At 35.2% G+C, this 18,086-nt stretch overlaps 1 protein-coding gene across 1 annotated transcript; it reads left to right on the top strand.

Moving 5' to 3' along the window:
* The first annotated feature begins 6 nt into the window (after positions 1-6).
* LOC124370900 (proto-oncogene tyrosine-protein kinase ROS-like) lies at positions 7-17,068 on the top strand. Its single transcript, XM_046829204.1, is given in 13 exon segments — positions 7-85; positions 1,012-1,227; positions 3,662-3,883; positions 8,663-8,793; positions 8,795-8,992; positions 9,977-10,171; positions 11,157-11,201; positions 11,203-11,396; positions 12,649-12,703; positions 12,705-12,797; positions 12,799-12,842; positions 14,098-14,249; positions 16,768-17,068. Coding segments are annotated over 13 exon segments (1,893 nt in total). The 5' UTR covers positions 7-9; the 3' UTR covers positions 17,040-17,068.
* Positions 17,069-18,086: the final 1,018 nt, after the last annotated feature.

Genomic DNA, 18,086 nt, shown 5'->3' with positions numbered 1-18,086 from the left:
TCGTTTCGTATGAAGATAGTGTTCACCAGCCTGTCTTCGCCTTATATTTGGCCTTCTGATTACCGATTTACTTTTGAAACTCTAGGTAAGCAAATTGAGAACCAATCAAGTTACGTGTGTACACAAAATTGTGTATACATTATGGTTTCATGAATAAAATTTTGAATATATATTCATGTATATACCAATTGTACCCTAGAACAAATGCCACTTAATGTAAAGTAGCTTCTCTGCAGCCATCATCTGTTTGGCCTTATAAATGAAATAGGCTATTTTTATTTATACAAATTTAATCCATATTCTGTGTAATTTAATAAGAATTTGGTCTTTTGATTACATGTCAGTTTGGTTATTTTAATACAAGTACGGTTTGTGGAACAATCTTTATTAAGTATATAATGGAATAATGTCAGTGCCAATTAAGAGTGTATAAGAATATCAATCGTTAAAACTATAAAAAATGAGCAAATCATGTAACCCTTGATAGTTTTATGTGCTGCTTATATTACAGTTTCGGACTTAGCATTTACGATAGTATTTTCTTTTTGTAAATATGTAAAAAATTAATATTTTTTGTAATTAAGATTTTTAATGATATTTTAAAGTAATGCAGTTACATTCAAAAGGAACTTGCAAAGGTTTTCCCTAGTACAACAATCCAGGTTGTATTTAGACTATACTCGTACACGACTGTGTGATGTCTGTTTCCATTGGAGAGCTATAACTTTTATATAATTTTAAAAACAAAATATTCCATTTAAACAAGTAAATACTTCATGGTTAGGAATAGTTATTAAATATAAAAATATAAATTTTTAAAATGGACAATAATAATAATACAACTTTTAATGAAAAAAGTGTAGTTTGTATAGAAATTGTGTAATCCCTTGTGAGTAAATATTTTTAGGTACCGTATTGAAAGCTATTAATTTTTTCAAAGATTTTGTGCTTCGTTATATACTTTAAATACATTGGAATGTTGGTGCTTACTAAGCAATTCTGTTGATGAAGGTGACCGTCCAACCCGACCAGGGATTCCAGTGCTGCACCAGTTGAGGGGAAACATCAACCAGGTGGTGTGGAGTGAGCCGGCCAGAGAAAATGGAGCAAAAGTGACCCTCTACTGGCTCGAAGGACGGACTGACGAAGGCGTTCGTGAGAAGAGAGAGGCCAACTTGAGCTCAGCTGTTGAGCATCTGGACTGGGCCCTCTACTACAATGGATCCAGTATGTTTCTTCTGTTAAAATATGTATGGGCTTCCACAAGTGTAGGCTTTAAGAACAGTTTTCTTTTTTATTGAAAAATATTTTTTATTCGTATTCAGCAGTGATTAGTGTTTACAAAAACAATTTTCTTGGTAATAATATAACTAAGATATAAACAGTTTTGGTGATACAACTAACTTCAAAATAATATATTGGTTTATTCATATATTAGATTATTTGATGTTACAAACTGTTGTCATTTATGTTTGATACCATTTATGCTGTCATTCCTAGCTTGTTCGTTTTATTTATGATTGTTGATAGTGAATCAAAGATGTCCTCATATGTCTACATTTTGTCCAGAAATAAATCACTTTTGGTGTGGAAAAGGTTTTCAAAATTGTTGGATGATGTCCTTGGTATGATACTCTTCTTACAAAATGTTTTGTGCATCCTACACTAATGTTGTCACTTTTAAGCATTCTACAACACCAATACACTTGCTGCAAGGACAAACATGAATTACCATAATACACAGTCATCTTGCGATAGGACGCCTTCATTTCTCAAGACAATCATAAAAATCACTGATGTAACTTACAACTGCTAATCCACGTGGTGGTCATTATATGAAACATGAAGAATAGCATTGCCACCTACGAAATCAATCATACAACTTTTCACAACTATATAACACTTTTAACCTTGAAGATGGCAGTAGTTCAATTTACAACGGCACTGAAACGCTGTAGTGGCATTCGTTAAAAATTGAACGTCATGATGTTAACAGATGATTCAATTGTTATAACATTTAACATCAAGTTTAGCGACGATATTTAGGTACCATTGAAAAGATGAAGAGTTGTTTCCTCAGCACAAAATTTTTTTGTTCTTATTCTACCGTCTAAATAGCTGTTATTTGTGATTGTTTGTAGTTGCCATTCTCGTCTGCTAACTGAGTGTACAACTATAGTGTCCTTATTTTCATTTGGTAAAACATTTATTTCAATAGTTAAATTTGGTTTATTACATGAAGAATTGATAAACATAGTTGTGTGATTGTGTGACTAACAAAATATTATTGTGTCATTGTTTATTTTTGTTTAAAATGTATGTAAGTGTTGGTGTTTTGCCAGTAAGCGTATGAAAAAATTGTTTTAAACCTAAACCGTTTTGAAGTAGACCAAGTTGGTGTAAATAGCTTCTTTAAAAATTTTTTGTATGAACCCTATACAACTATTTATTTTCTGAAACTAGATATATTTTTAGGTACTTTGGGATTATACCGACCACACCCAGACATGAATCGTTATTTGACATTTTGCTTCTACTGATTACTAGATTAGCGTAAAACAATATTTCGTCAATATAAAACAGGAATTGTCTTATCGCAAACCCCTCCCCATCCTCAGACAGAGGTCAAAGTCGAGCGGTCCTAGTAGATAACGTGATTGCAGAGTCGCGTCGCTTTGTTGTACTTCCGTGTTTTACCCCTACATTTCTCCAGACACAAAAATTCTACAAAAACAAACATTACCAAACTAAAACTAAACTCTTTATTGAAAAAACACTCAACACTTGTTTTTATTCTTGATCACATTCCGCCACCCAAAATGCGAGTGCCTCCGGCCATCAGCGCGGGACATCGGCAGCAGGTGCAGCCCCGCGCTGATGTCAACGAAAGAAAAAACATCCCTCGAGATAGTACCTATCAGTAAAATATCAAATTCTAGAGGGGCTGATCAGAAATATAAATTGAATTGTAATGGAAAGGCAATTATGTACCGTGCAAAATCATGTGATGCTGCGCGGCCTGCCGTAATCGGGATTCTCGAGAAAAGATAAAGATAACAGCGACAACAATACCGATCACAATACCTGGAAATGCTTGTAAGTTTGTAATTTTGTAAAAGAGTTGTTTTTTCGTTCTATCATGTTTGTTTCTGTAAAATTTATATTTTTGTGTTCTTCATACTGGTGTGGTCGGTATAATCCCAAAGTACCTATTTTTAAATCTTTTGGCTAAAATGGAATTATTAGTTTACAACTTTATATTAGTTTATCAATGAATTATATTTATCAGTACGTTTTATTATTCTGCATAATTACTAAATAAAACAACCAATAATATCATTATAAAAACATAGTAGGTATTTAAAGTGTAGAGATAATTTAGAATAAGTGCTTGTAAATGGAGCAAAAATAGCGCCACTACAGATTTTTTAGCTGCCACCTCTAGGGTTAAGGGTTTTGTTTTTTTACATCCTTGTATTTTTTTTAAACGTTGAGAGTTATAATGAACAATCGCTCATAGAACTATACTCTGATGAAAATTACTATATTTTAGTTGAAAAATTAAAGTAGATTTACTAGTAACATTCAGTACTTGTTTTGACTAATTTTGTGTATGCATTTTTGATAGTGGATATGAAATACATTTTATTTTCACTTCCAGAGCCCTATTGGATAATGGCGGAGCTGAGTTCGTACACAAGGTACCAGTTTCGGGTGCGCGCACGGAACGTGTACGGGTGGAGCGAGTTCAGTGAACCGAGCGAGTGGTTCTCGCTCAACCAGGCTGCCCTGTTGCCAGAGCAGGAGCTGGGTGTGGTGGTCTGGGTGTTCACTCCGCTCGCAGTACTGGCACTCATCCTCACACTCATGTGCCTCATGTGTAGTAAGTTGTCACTTGCTTCGCACAATTACGTATGTTTACAAACAAGTATATTTAGGAATTCCACTTTACAGTAAGTTGTTATCCGTTAATATAGATTCTGGATCATCTGTTATGGTGTAATAGAGGCATATTTGCTTTAACCCTTTGAGTGCCGCTGGCATTATCCCAAGTCATATGCATAAAGTGCCAGGCTGTTTTTTTGTGTGCATATTTATAAGCTTTTGGAAAAAAAAGCTGTTGTAAAATAACATCCAACAGGTTTTTTATGTACTTTTGTACTGTCAAAATTAGCAACGCTATGCAAACAATCAAAGGGTCAAATCTCACTTTTTTTTAGTGCTTTTTTATTTTTTTAAATAAAAGAAGTTGTGCTTTGTTACTATAATAATAGTTTATTCTACATATGATGGTTTTGTTCTACATATGCAAATAAATCAAAAGGAATGTGTATGAAAACATGAGTGTAATCATACAAAATGTATTAAGAATTAAATTACAAAACTGAAATAGCCGTATAGTACGATGTACTTTAAATTAAATTAACCATTTAAAACTAACTAGGTTGTTATTTACAGGTTACAAACAACTACAATAATTTATTATTTTATCATTGAAAGCCAATAAAATGATTAAAATTTATGGATTTAAAATGGTAAACTATTTTTAGTGTAGTAAAAAATAGTGTAGGGGAAAACCAATCTGGCTTGATTCAGGCCTCAGTGCAAAGTTGAACATAAATGGCAATTTAAGGTTAATGAATGAAAAAGTGACGAAAAGATCTAAATTATGTTCCAGGATGCATTGAACCAGTGCATATTTATTGGCATTAATTCTTATTGATGTTTATTGGAGAACTTTATTCTCACTGAATAAAATCGTTTAAAAATGCATACTACACTAAAATATCAATATACAAGGGCTATCCAGAAAGTAGATTATGTTTTGATATAAACAAAAAACAAAGTACAAGAAAAAAGTTGTATTATGTACTTTTGAAAGTGCCACTAAAATATTATTTTTCAATATAGTCACCATACAGATTTAGGCACATCAAAGTGGTGAACTAGTTTGAAATTCCAGTGTTATAAAATTTTACCATAGAATTCAACCAGGTAGTCACACCCTACTGCAGTTTTTGGGGGTGTGTGTGTGCGCGCCTATGCCATAGACTGTATTTTGGTTTTGCAATTTACATATTTTACCCAAGTCTCGTCTCCTGTAATGATTCAATCGCGCAGTGTATCATTCTGTAAGTGTCAAAAAACGTCAATGAAGTAGCCATACATTGATTTTTATGAGTTCCTATTAAGATTTTTGGAACCCATCCTGCACAAAATTTATGACAACCTAATTTCTGCATAACAATGTTGTGTAACAAAACTCCCTAAAATTTGAGAAAAACTAAGTGAGAGTTCTGTTTTTGTGACTCGACAGTTTTCTTTCATCTTCACATCAATTCTAGAGACAATTTCATCAGTCACAATGTTTGGGTGTCCACTTCATTCTTCATCATGCACATTAATTCGGCCATTTTTAAACCTAATGACCACTGATGCACTCCACCTTCCGTAATCACATCGTTCCCATAAACTTCACAGAATTGGCAATAAATAAATTGGCAATAAAAAAAAGACTACGACCTCAAGCTTAGAAACCTTAAACGTACTGCAGCAACAGAATACATAAATAAATCCGACAATAAATCAAAAAGCACTGTGGACCATAATAAACTCAGAGAAGCAGGCTAAAAATCCAAGTGTAACACCTCTTCAAATGGAAATAAATGGTACATTTGAAAACAATCCCTCGTTGATTGCTGAAAACCTAAATAAATTTTTTGCAGAAGTAGCAGAAAATACACTGATAAAAAACAGAAATGATCTGCATTATGTCCCGCAGTCAATTCAAAACCCTCCCATTAGGCAATACATCGAAGTGTTCAACTTTGCTCCAACTAATGAAAAAGAAGTTTTAGAAATAATTAGCTCTCTCAAATCAAAATTATCATGTGGTTTGGATGAGGTACCATCCAAGGCTGTCAAGCATTGTGCTGAACAACTCGCTGCCCCCCTTGCTGCTGTGATAAATAAATCATTTGAACAAGGACACTTCCCATCATTACTAAAATTATCGAAGATTTACCCAAAACACAAGACTGGAACAACTACAAAATTAGAGAACTATCGGCCAATTTCATTGATATCCACATTTTCAAAAATAATAGAAAAAATTGCAATCAAAAGGATGACTGAACATCTGCAAAACCAAGAGCTGCTAACAAAACATCAGCACGGCTTCTTAAAAGGAAGATCAACACTAAGTGCATTAGTCAGCCTAGTTGAATTTGTCACAGATCAGCTGGAGGACAACAAACTTGTAGCAGCTGTTATGGTTGACTATAGCAAAGCTTTCGACTGCTTGGGACACGACCTCATTCTAACTAAACTGGCAACTCTGGGTGTCAGGGGAGGGTCGGGGAACTGGATAGCGAGTTACCTAGAAGGACGCCAACAGCTTGTAGAATTACAAACATCAACAAATGGTAAGAAGACATCCTTCAAATCCACCTTTCAACCCTCAAATAGAGGAGTACCACAAGGCTCAGTTTTGGGCCCTTTTCTGTTTGTCCTTTTTACCAATGATTTTCCAAATTCCATAAATTATAACTCTGTAATGTATGCCGATGACACTACTCTCCTTCTAACCACAAATACTGCTGAAGAGCTCCACTCTGACATAATATCATCAACGCAAGAAACACTTCACTACTGTCTCCAAAACGACCTGGTAATAAATCCAAAAAAGACAACCTGCATAAACTTTAGTAGGCGGCGACTGGACGAGATACCAAAAATTCCTGATCTCTTGGTAGAAAAAGAAGCCAAATTACTGGGAGTTACCATAGACTCTGATCTTTCCTGGACTACTCATGTCAATAATTTGAGCAAGAAGCTGGCATCAGGAGTTTTTGTTGTGAGAAGAATGAAGTGGATTGGAGGACTCGATATAGCAAAAGCAGCCTACTACGCCTTGATTGAATCCCACATTAGGTATGGTTTGATAGTGTGGGGTGGCAACAACCAAACAAAACCTAAATAGAATCCTAGTCCTACAAAAGAAAGCAATAAGAACACTTGCTGATCTAAAACCAACAGAGAGTTGTAGAGAATCTTTCAAAGCACTAGGAATTCTAACAGTGATAAGTCTCTATATCCACACTGTTGTTACCCACACACACCAGCAGGACTACAGACGAGGGGAGAAATATCCACCACTACAACACGAGACGAGCAAAAGACTACATACTTCCACTACACCACACTACACAGTACAGCAAGAAGCCGTCGTACATCGGACGTAAACTGTATAATGCACTACCAGAATCACTGAAGAACCTGAACACCCAACAACTGAAGAGACAACTACAGGACTGGCTGGTGGAACGACCGCTATACACATTGGAGGAATTCTTCACCATGACACAAACCTACTAATTTTGTAAAGCAAGAAGCATGAAGACAATTCTGTATTTTGACGCCATTACATTTTCTTGATGAAATTGTAAATAAAGCATTTTGATTGATTGATTGATTGATTGATTGGTTTATTGTGCTTAGCACAACTTACCCAGCAGGGATCACTTCTGGCTGGTTTATACCTACCAGTTGAACCCACCACTGGGCACAGCAAAAACCGATGTGCCACTTCAATCTGGGCAACCTTATGGATGTCCAGTAGCGGCACATCACTAACCGCAAATGTTGAGATTCTGGGGTTCATGGGCAATTCGATAGGTCTAGTCCACTGTGGAAGATGACTGTTGGAGTCGGTGGGGTTTGTTCCCTTACCTCAGAGGCTCTTGTTAACCTCAACAAGGGTGTGCCACACCCCCTGCCTACTTTGACTGGAGAGGCTGGTTCAGAGCTGTCCTCCCCTTCTTCCGGGATGACTTTGAGATGTAGTGCCCTAATTCTTCCTCATGGATCTCGATAGGAGGCGGGCCCCTACTCCCTAACCTTACCCATCCTGAATATCCTATCACTCTGGAAGCAGCGCAAAGGTTCTTACAGAACTAAGTGCAATTTATAAGCTTCTTGTCCTAAGATAACAAAAAAAAAATAAATAAAAAAAAAAAAAAATAAAAAAAAAATGTGCTTAGCGAATAAAAACCGTATTACTGACTGCACTTCACAACTCACGGGATTTTCAATTATATACACATTTTAAACTGCTATTGTAAAACACAAAAGAGCGACAGTAACCTCTCACCTCTCAGCTGGATTGCCACTGAACAGAGAAACGCCCTGACATCAAAATGACCGTGATAGTCCAGCCCCTAGCGGCTGGCTACAGGACGAAACGTTATCTGCTTTCTGGATAGCTCTTGTACAAAACAGTTAAATAATAACACAATAATCTAGATGTAATTAAGCTACTACTTCTGTAGTTCGTGTTGAACCCAGTTAATATCGATCGACCGAAGGAAGTATGTACTGATGGGGTTTGTTCCACTTCTCCCTAATTTTATGATTGGGATTCCTACAGATAATTCTTTCACATTGTTTATATTGATAAATACATACATACACATGTATATATTTAACAATGGAGTATTGATAGCTAATTTCCACTTTTTTCCTTATGTAACTTAATTTATTAATATTTCTTCTGAATCTGAACCATTGTTGTGATATACTTTATTTGATTTTGGCCAGCCTTTATCTTCTGTCCAATTCAAAGAGTGGCTTATATAAAAATTGTAGTAAACACATTTTTCAGCTGTTGTTACAAAAAGAGAGAAAGAGAAGAAGACGCAACAAATGTTAACCATAAACACCAACATAATAAGAACTGGAAGTACGGATGTTGAATTAGCGAATCTGCGGGAGCTCCCACGACGGGGTGAACTTCATCCAGAACTCCAACGCGTTGTATACTGCCGCCGACTTCATCCCCACCGACAGAGAGATAGCGTTGTTGCCGCACATCCGCAGAGACCACATCACTCTGACAAAGTTCCTGGGCAGTGGAGCGTTCGGAGAGGTGTTTGAGGGCCGGGCCAAGAGCGTAGCGGAGTCGCCAGCGATCGAAACCAGAGTTGCAGTCAAGGTTTGTAGAAGTTTCAATCTTCATCTGGAAATATTAAGTTGCAAATTTATAAATTGTAATACCAAAAATATTTCAATTCTGTGCTTAACAAAGTCAAGATTTTTTAAAATACAATTTTACCCATCTGAATCAACTACCCATCTGCGGCTCTACACTAGTATATGACAAGGATATCGCGGTCAAATTTTTAAAGACCTACTAAAGTAACTAAGGATAAAAGGTTATTATAAAAATACAAGAATTGTTTGTAAAGCAAGTTTTTTTGTGCTGAAACAATTCATTTCTATGTATAATTTAAAAGAGAAACCCATTGTTTATTTATATAATTGGCACCTAAATTTAAACACTTGTCATATTTAATTACTCATTTTTTCAAGACTTAGTGTATAAAATTCTGCCATGTGTACACTTAACCATCCGTTATTGGTGAGGAGTTCTGGAAACAAATGTGGCAAAAAAATACTAAGATATTTCTTGATTTTGGAGGATAAATGGAAATCACAATTAACATGTTTCTCTGATTTTTTAATGTCATCAAACCAAAGTCTGGCCACTTGTTTTGATCAAGTGATCAAGACTAATGTCATCATAGACATTAGTTAATCCTTCCCAAAACAAATTTTGTCATTTTATGACTTCACCACACCTTATAATGACATGTTCTCCATTGTTTCTACACTCCTCATAATGTGGTCTCCATTGTTTCACACCACAAATTAATGTTTAATTCCTCAGGTCTCAAATATTTGCCCAAAGAAATAAAATACCAGACCAGACTCGACAGTCAGTGGAGTAGTTAATAAAGGTAGCATTTGTAAGTCTAGTTCGGCAGAACGACCATTTTGTATTCTAGTATTCACATAATACCCATAGCACTATTATGTTGACTATATTCACCATTACTGGGTGTTAAAATTTATAATGAAGAAATTTTCTGAACACAACTAAATCACTAAGTGTTAAATTTATTTGAATATATTTCAGACACTTCGAAAGGGTGCTTCACAACAAATGAAACTGGAATTTTTAAAAGAAGCCCAACTGATGAGCAATTTCAAGCACAAGAACATTCTCCAGCTGTTGGGTGTTTGCTTGGACAATGACCCCAACTTCATCATTATGGAACTGATGGAAGGTGGAGATCTGCTTGCATATCTGCGTTCTAATCGCCCTCTAGTTGTGAGTATTTCCTCATTTCGCATCCATAACTCTGTACTGTTCAACAATGTCAAAATTAACAGTTCCACAAATAATATTTTGTACACTTTTATTTCATCTGCAAGAATTGTACTTTAAAATAAGATAGTAGAGTTTACAAAAACACATGTATATGGACATACATAAAGACCAAACCCTTTTCACTACTCTCAACTTACTCATGCACTAGCACTAATGGGATGGAGCCTTGTACTAAATTCATAACATAAATTTATAGACCTATTGGTTATTTCAGTGTTTAAATAAGTTCACAAAAAATTCAACTCAATCTTAGTTTTTGCCTTATGGAAGGCCAGACAATTAATTAAAACATTTTTAATTTTCAAGGAAGAGCGATTTTATCAAGAGTGATCTCAAATTGTGGTTTAATTTTAGATATTTACTTTTAAAGGAAATTCAAGATTAAAAGACTCATCCGATAATACTCCAAATCTCTGTTCTCTAACTTCACAGCCGGTGTGTATTTTTACTCACTGTTAATTACTCACTCAATAATTCTCCAAATCTCTGTTCTCTAACTTCACAGCCGGTGTGTATTTTACTCACTGTTAATTACTCACCTGATAATACTCCAAATCTCTGTTCTCTAACTTCACAGCCGGTGTGTATTTTACTCACTGTTAATCACTCACTCAATAATTCTCCAAATCTCTGTTCTCTAACTTCACAGCCGGTGTGTATTTTACTCACTGTTAATCACTCACTCAATAATTCTCCAAATCTCTGTTCTCTAACTTCACAGCCGGTGTGTATTTTACTCACTGTTAATTACTCACCTGATAATTCTCAAAATCTCTGTTCTGTAACTTCACAGCCGGTGTGTATTTTACTCACTGTTAATTACTTACCCCTTAAAACTGATTGACATTCACTGCCATAATATCATGTTTATGATTTATACATGTTTGTTTATGAATTGAACCATTACACAATTTGTGTGTGTTAGGCCGTGGAGAACAGCCTTACACTGATGGACTTGTTGTCGATGTGCCGTGGACGTGGCGCGTGGTTGCCGCTACCTGGAGGAGATGCACTTTGTCCACCGAGACCTCGCCTGTAGAAACTGCCTAGTCTCCTCAACAGATCCTCGTTCTCGGGTCGTCAAGATCGGTGATTTCGGACTGGCAAGAGACATTTATAAAAATGATTACTACAGAAAAGAAGGCGAAGGGCTTCTACCAGTCAGGTAATGTGAATTTTTGTAGACATACAGTTTTTTAAGTGTGATAAACATTTTATATTGTAAAGGATAATGACTGCCGTTCATAACTACACAATATGTTAGTTCCTAGACAAGCGCTGCACTCTTGAACTGATACTGGAAGCTACTTTGACTAGGTGGTAGTAGCAGAACATTTCCCTATTCTTTTTTTTATTTTTCTCTGCTTGTTTACGTTTCTGCATGTGGTTGTTTGCCATTGTACTGTAGTATCATCGTGAATATGGCGAGATCAAGTCGTAACTTTAGTTGCAGCGAAGTAGATTGTGAATCAGGCAGTTTCGAAATAATTCAATGTTATAAGTATGCTGTTTTAAAATTATTTTACTTTGTATTTTCACAACTTTAAAATTGAAAAAAAAATAAAAGATACTTGACAAAATAAGTTGATAAAAATATTTTATTAATAAATACCTTTAAAATGGTACTAAAAACATAATTTTAGCTTAAAAGGCGACTTTTAATGGCTACGTTTTATGTTTGAGCGGCGCCGGATAAATAGGTATGGCTACGGGTGCATCGGCAGTACTTAATGCGTACAGAGGGTAAACATGTAAATAATTGCAGATCTGGGAACGTCTCTCAGGTATGAAATAGTCTCATTGAAACAGCTGTTAGTAATTTCTGCAGCTACTGTTTTACTGATATATTGTTATGGTGTTTTTACAGCTCATTGTACAAGTCATTTAGTCTTAATTTTAATTCAACCATTTCATCATTTGGTTTACCTTATGGGCTTAATAATTGTTCAACAACTACCATATTATATGGAATTTAATAACATATCCAATGATTTATAATATATATATATATATATATATATATAATATATATATATATATATATATATTTCAATAAACATTAAATCGCAAAAAGTACTTGCTCCGCCGGGACTCGAACCCGGATCTCTCACTTGCCGGGTGAATGTGCTACCATTACACCACAGAGCCCTTACTTTTTACGATTCAATTATTTTATATATTATATAATTATATATATAAACAAACTTCAAACAAAGAATATTATATGTATATATATATATATATATATATATATATATACATATACTAGCAGACCCGACAGACGTTGTCCTGTACACACGTCTTTAATTCGAAAATTACTTTGATTAATCTGTAACAATCTGGGCTCCATATATATATACAATAACTACAATGCCAGCCCGGCTCCCTCCAACTCACTGTTACCTTGTGTGAGACAGGTGGATGGCCCCAGAGTCCCTGGTCGACGGGGTGTTCACCAGCCAGAGCGACGTTGTGGGCGTTCGGTGTGCTACTGTGGGAGATCATGTCCTTGGGACAGCAGCCGTACCCGGCTCGGAACAACCTGGAGGTGCTGCACTACGTACGCAAACGGTGGTAGACTTGGCTGCCCCCCCAACTGCTGCCAGCAGATGTGAGTTGTCTCTGTACCCTCTAGTCTGTACCCACGGGGAGTGTTAAAACATGCGAAAACTGAAATTAGACCAATAAGCGACTCGACCATATCATCATACAAATTATGTGAAACGGCTTATTTTGCGTTTAAATAAATGTTTCTTACAGCCATTAAATGGCACAATTTATGGGCGAGTTCTTCCAATTACAAAAACATTTCATTTTAAATTCCCCAATGCCATTGGCTGTGTTCTTTATGTATTACAGCTTATGTTTACATTTCAACCGACTTGGCTATCGGTAACAGATGTAATGAGACTTTGTCAATGATCCGTGATTTTATAGCAATAAAAAGTGTTGATTGGTTGTTGTTTTACTCACTTGTTTAATTTGACCAATTGCTGCGTTTTTACTATGATTAGCCTAACCACGTGGGATTTTAACAAGTTGCACAATGAAAGTAAACTCCTAGATTTCAAACTATTTAAGTTAAAATGTTACAATTGGTTACGCTAAAATCCTTTTTATGACAAATGAATTTTTTAGCCCTAGATCTGTACATTTGTAAATTTTATTCATTGTTAACTTTGTGAATTTTAAAATCTTTTATAACTTTTTGTAAATGTCTTAATTTTTAATCTAAATACTGTACTTTCCTGTATCAGGGTTGCTACAGGAGTCCAATAATGAAATTCCCTGACTTTTCCCTGATTTCCAGACCAAATTTTTATTTTTCCCTGACTTTTTTCGACGCAATCCCCAGGGTTTTTGGCAATTAATGGGTGGAAAAGCGGTGTTGAGGCTAACAGGGTGGCAAATATAAAAAAGCAAAAAATAAAGTGAACACAGTTTAATACGTACAAAAAGATTGACTTAAATGATCTTTTACAACACAGAAGTAAAATACGGCGCGGCGGCAGTAAGTTTATTTGTGTAAAGGGATTTTATATTTTTTTTCCCTGACCAACGTCGAAATTCCCCTGCCTTTTCCCTGACTTGAGACCGGATTCCCTGACTTTTCCCTGATTTCCAGTCCTGTTTTTTTTTTTCCCTGACTTTTCCCTGACTTGAGACCGGATTCCCTGACTTTTCCCTGATTTCCAGTCCTGTTTTTTTTCCCTGACTTTTCCCTGACTTCCCTGACCTGTAGCATCCCTGTGTATCTCATCAATCAATATGTTGATGATCATTGACGTTGTCTATTGCAGGTATGTGTTTTGCTCACAGACAATAAATGATTATGATTATGATCTAATTTAAACATTACTTCACAGGTACGACTTAATGCTGAGGTGTTGGAGTTTCAATCCCGAAGAGAGGCCAATGTTCATTTATTGTCTGGACGTTTTGATGGAGCTGAAGAGGAAAACGGCAAATGCCCAGTTACACAGAGCTCAACAGGGCCAAGAAACTAGTTTCAAGCAAGGTTTGTGGCTAATCCATTAAGTTTTTCAATCCCAGAATCTTGGTGTCCGATCTAGGTTAATATTAATGCTACGATGGAGGTTAATATTAATGCTACGATGGAGGTTAATATTAATGCTACGATGGAGGTTAATATTAATGCTACGATGGAGGTTAATATTAATGCGACGATGTAGGGTTAATATTAATGCTACGATGGAGGTTAATATTAATGCTACGATGGAGGTTAATTATTAATGCTACGATGGAGGTTAATATTAATACTTCTATAAAGGAGTGGAGCCTAAGGATTAAGACTATCCAAAATGTTTATCTCTTCTTACGTTAAAGGGTGAGCAGCTCTCTTGGATCAGAATAAGATGTTGACAGGACATGACCCCCTAAACAAACATCTTATGAGGGTGGGCCTTAGCCAGACTGACGAATGTAGATTCTGTGGAGAAGAGGAGGAATCAGCAGAGCATATTTGGTTAGATTGTTCTGCCATCTTAGAAACTCGGAAAAGATTCCTGGGAGCATATCTCCTCAGCCCCAAGGACATCAGAGAACAGGAGCCCTCAAATCTGATCGGCTTCTGCAAAAGCCTCGGACTTTGAGGACACAAATATAAATAAAGGAGGCGCAAAGGTCCTTTTAGGACTAAGCATGAGGACAAACCGTCCTTTTCCCTCAGGACCAAAAAAAACTAAAATGAACGTACTGTAACTGGATTAAAATTTATTCGGACATTTGCCATCATGCAGTGCTACAAGGAATCAGTATCAGTGAACGATTTCTATTGAAAGTGAAATAAAGGTCACAGCAAGGTCAAAGTCAAACTTACAGCTGGGACTACTACAATGTTGATGGTTGTTAACACTATATTCAGATTTAAAACAGTAATGTTTTATGCACTTAATGAAAACCTACAATGGAAAACCAAAAAAGTTAGGAGAGTTGTCAACATCTTACATTTTAACTCACATTATTTATTCTTCAAATAATAATATGGATTTGATTAAAAATCAACTCACAAAATTAATGAGCTTAGTTAAATATAGCACACGTGGATTACAAATTTATATGAACAAAAAATAGGATTGGAAAAAGACATAATGTCACGGTTTATTTATTGACAATAACTGAAGTTAGGGCTATAATGTTTGACAGAACATTAGAAAAAAACTATTAATAGGCATTTATGAACTGTATAGTCGAGCAAACTTCTGTTAGCCATAGGTTTTCTAGGCCCTTTACACTGCACACATATATTCTTGTACAACTCTTTGATTCATAGTGTTGGTTATTCACATATAAAAGGAAGGTTGCGGAAGGGTGCATTGAAGATTAGCCAGCCTGGAGCCACCATCAGTGGCAAAAGAAAAATTATGTCCACATAATTAGCCAAAAAAGCATTTTGTGTTATGTTGGGCCAAACCAATAAAGATTAATTTTAAGAGCCAGATAACAATGATAATTTCTATAATTATATCAAGTGAAGGTGAGATTATTTATAAAATGGCTAGTTAACTTTAAATAAATTATGTCCAAAACTGTACACTTAGTTCATTTTTGGTGTGTTTAAAGCTTTTTGTCCCACAATTTACATGGTATTTGTATGAACTAAATGTGTGCGGGAAAGTACTTCAAATAATTTGCAATGGACGAATTCAGAATTCTTGAGGGAAGCAGTAAAATGACACAAACATTTAAAGTAATCAGGAAATCATTATTATAAATTTTGTTATAAATTTACTCAACAGACAGTTCCACACAAGGCTCACTAGCCCACTTGATGTTATTTTGCATCAGTTAACAGAGCGTACTAAAGTTCAGTTAAACGTTCACCCTCTCACCACTGTTATGCCAGGTGCGCAGCGCAATCAAAGTGCCGAGTTTAGTTGAGAGGTGATACTACCCAGTGCCAAGTAATTTTTTCCGTCTTCAATACGTTTTTAACAAATCTTTAAGTACGTAATTTACGGGTTTATTATTAATTGTCAGTTACGTAAATAAACATCTAAAATGTCAATTAGTGGTTGGTAATGGATTTTTATTATTGAGACCCCTTGTTAGGGCAGAAGATATATAAAAAAATAACAACAATTCTTTTATTTTAAAATTTAAACCGCAATTTTTATAGATTGGAAAGTAAAAAATAGGGTCCAATTTTATTTAGTATATCTCCCACAAACCTACGTAAACCAACAAGTAGAACGCAACGTTTCGAAACTTTCGTACAATTCGAAGCACATGGTGTCCCAAGTAGTTTTACTAAAATCCGCAAGATAGCAGCACTGACTGTACAGCAGTATTCTACATGTTTCCAGTGAAATATAACATAGAATAACATAAAATAACAACCATTCTTAAGTAAATAGGTCGTAGCGTGGTATTTGTTCACAAAACTAGTTCTGCACGATACATCTTGTGTTTGGCGATTAAGGGGTTAGTTATATGGTTACATGTGTTCGCTAGTAAGTAATAAGTTCTTTGTTATTTTGGATCTCAAATTTATAAGTTCCATTATTTTTTTATAGACGAATGGATAAATGAAACGGAAGAAGTAAATGCAGTCGATACTGGAGGTACTCCCAAGTACTTAGAGTTGATCTACGATGAGGGTTACGAAGTGCCGAGGCCTCCGCCACAGACTGGTCAGGTCCAGACCTGCAGCGATGAGGAAGTGACAAGTCTGGACAAGCTGTTACCTGCACCGGCCGTCAGCCCCTACACCAATGTCATCAAACAGCTGTCTACAGCGGACAATTTCAGTGAAAACACGATCAATAGTGAGGACACCCTTAGGTAGTCCAGTTCCACTTATATTCCTTGTAGTGCAATGAAACTCTGGTGCCTAGATTGTTTCCAATCCACTGTTTTAGTTTTATTTTGTAAATAGCATATAAATATTGTGAATAAATGTTATTTATCTTGTAAATTTTGTTGACTAAAAATGATTGAGGTTTGTATGTTTTGTATATTGTCAGTTGCATTTATTGACATTGTGTAGATCGAATATGTAGTCGTTTTATTTATGACATTGTTGAACTCGTTTTAATGAATTTATATTATACAACTAATGTAAATAAAATAAAACTAGCTCTACATTAGTATTAAGTTTAATCAGTATTTTTATATTGTAAAAGAATCTCAATGTGATAGCAATACTTTCAATAAAACTGCAACAAAATAAAATGGAAGGTTAAGATTTAAATAGTTTTATAAATAGCTTTAGAAGGCTGATCTTTTATATGAAAACAGAAAAGGTTTTATTTTATGCATTTCCTGCATTTTTTTTACTTAAAAGAACATGTTTGGAAATATCCTTAATCTATAATAATCTAATTAAGTATTTATTGTAATATAAAGTACAAATTAGCCAAGGACAAGTCTTTTGCCATTGCAGAAAAAATAGTACAAACTTTGTCCGAGCCATTATTAAAAATGAACAAGGTAAAGTTTAGATTATATGTAGTTACTTACAGCAATGATGATTTCAGTGCCTTATGATTTGTGAAAATTATATTTTGCTCAAATGGAAATATAATAACTTTTAAGAAATTATGTTGGGTATTTTTCCCCTAGTTGTTTTTTAAACTGGCCTATTATGCAGATTATAATAATCATTACATAATGGTGTGTTGTATTTAGAATCAAACCTTTCAACTCTTACTAGAAAATGTTGTATTCCAAGGAAAATATATCATTCCATAACCTCAGCCACCAACACAAACCGATAACAAGTGTTGGGCATTCCAACTACTCAGCCACAACACAAACTGATAGCAAGTGTTGGAAAATATAACATTCCAACTACTTAGACAACAACACAAACCGATAACAAGTGTTGGGAATT

Source organism: Homalodisca vitripennis, unplaced genomic scaffold (genome assembly GCF_021130785.1).
Source record: "Homalodisca vitripennis isolate AUS2020 unplaced genomic scaffold, UT_GWSS_2.1 ScUCBcl_644;HRSCAF=3109, whole genome shotgun sequence".
Taxonomy (NCBI): Eukaryota; Metazoa; Arthropoda; class Insecta; order Hemiptera; family Cicadellidae; genus Homalodisca; species Homalodisca vitripennis.
Note: the sequence above shows the minus strand (reverse complement) of the source record. Positions and strands in the feature narration are given on the sequence as shown.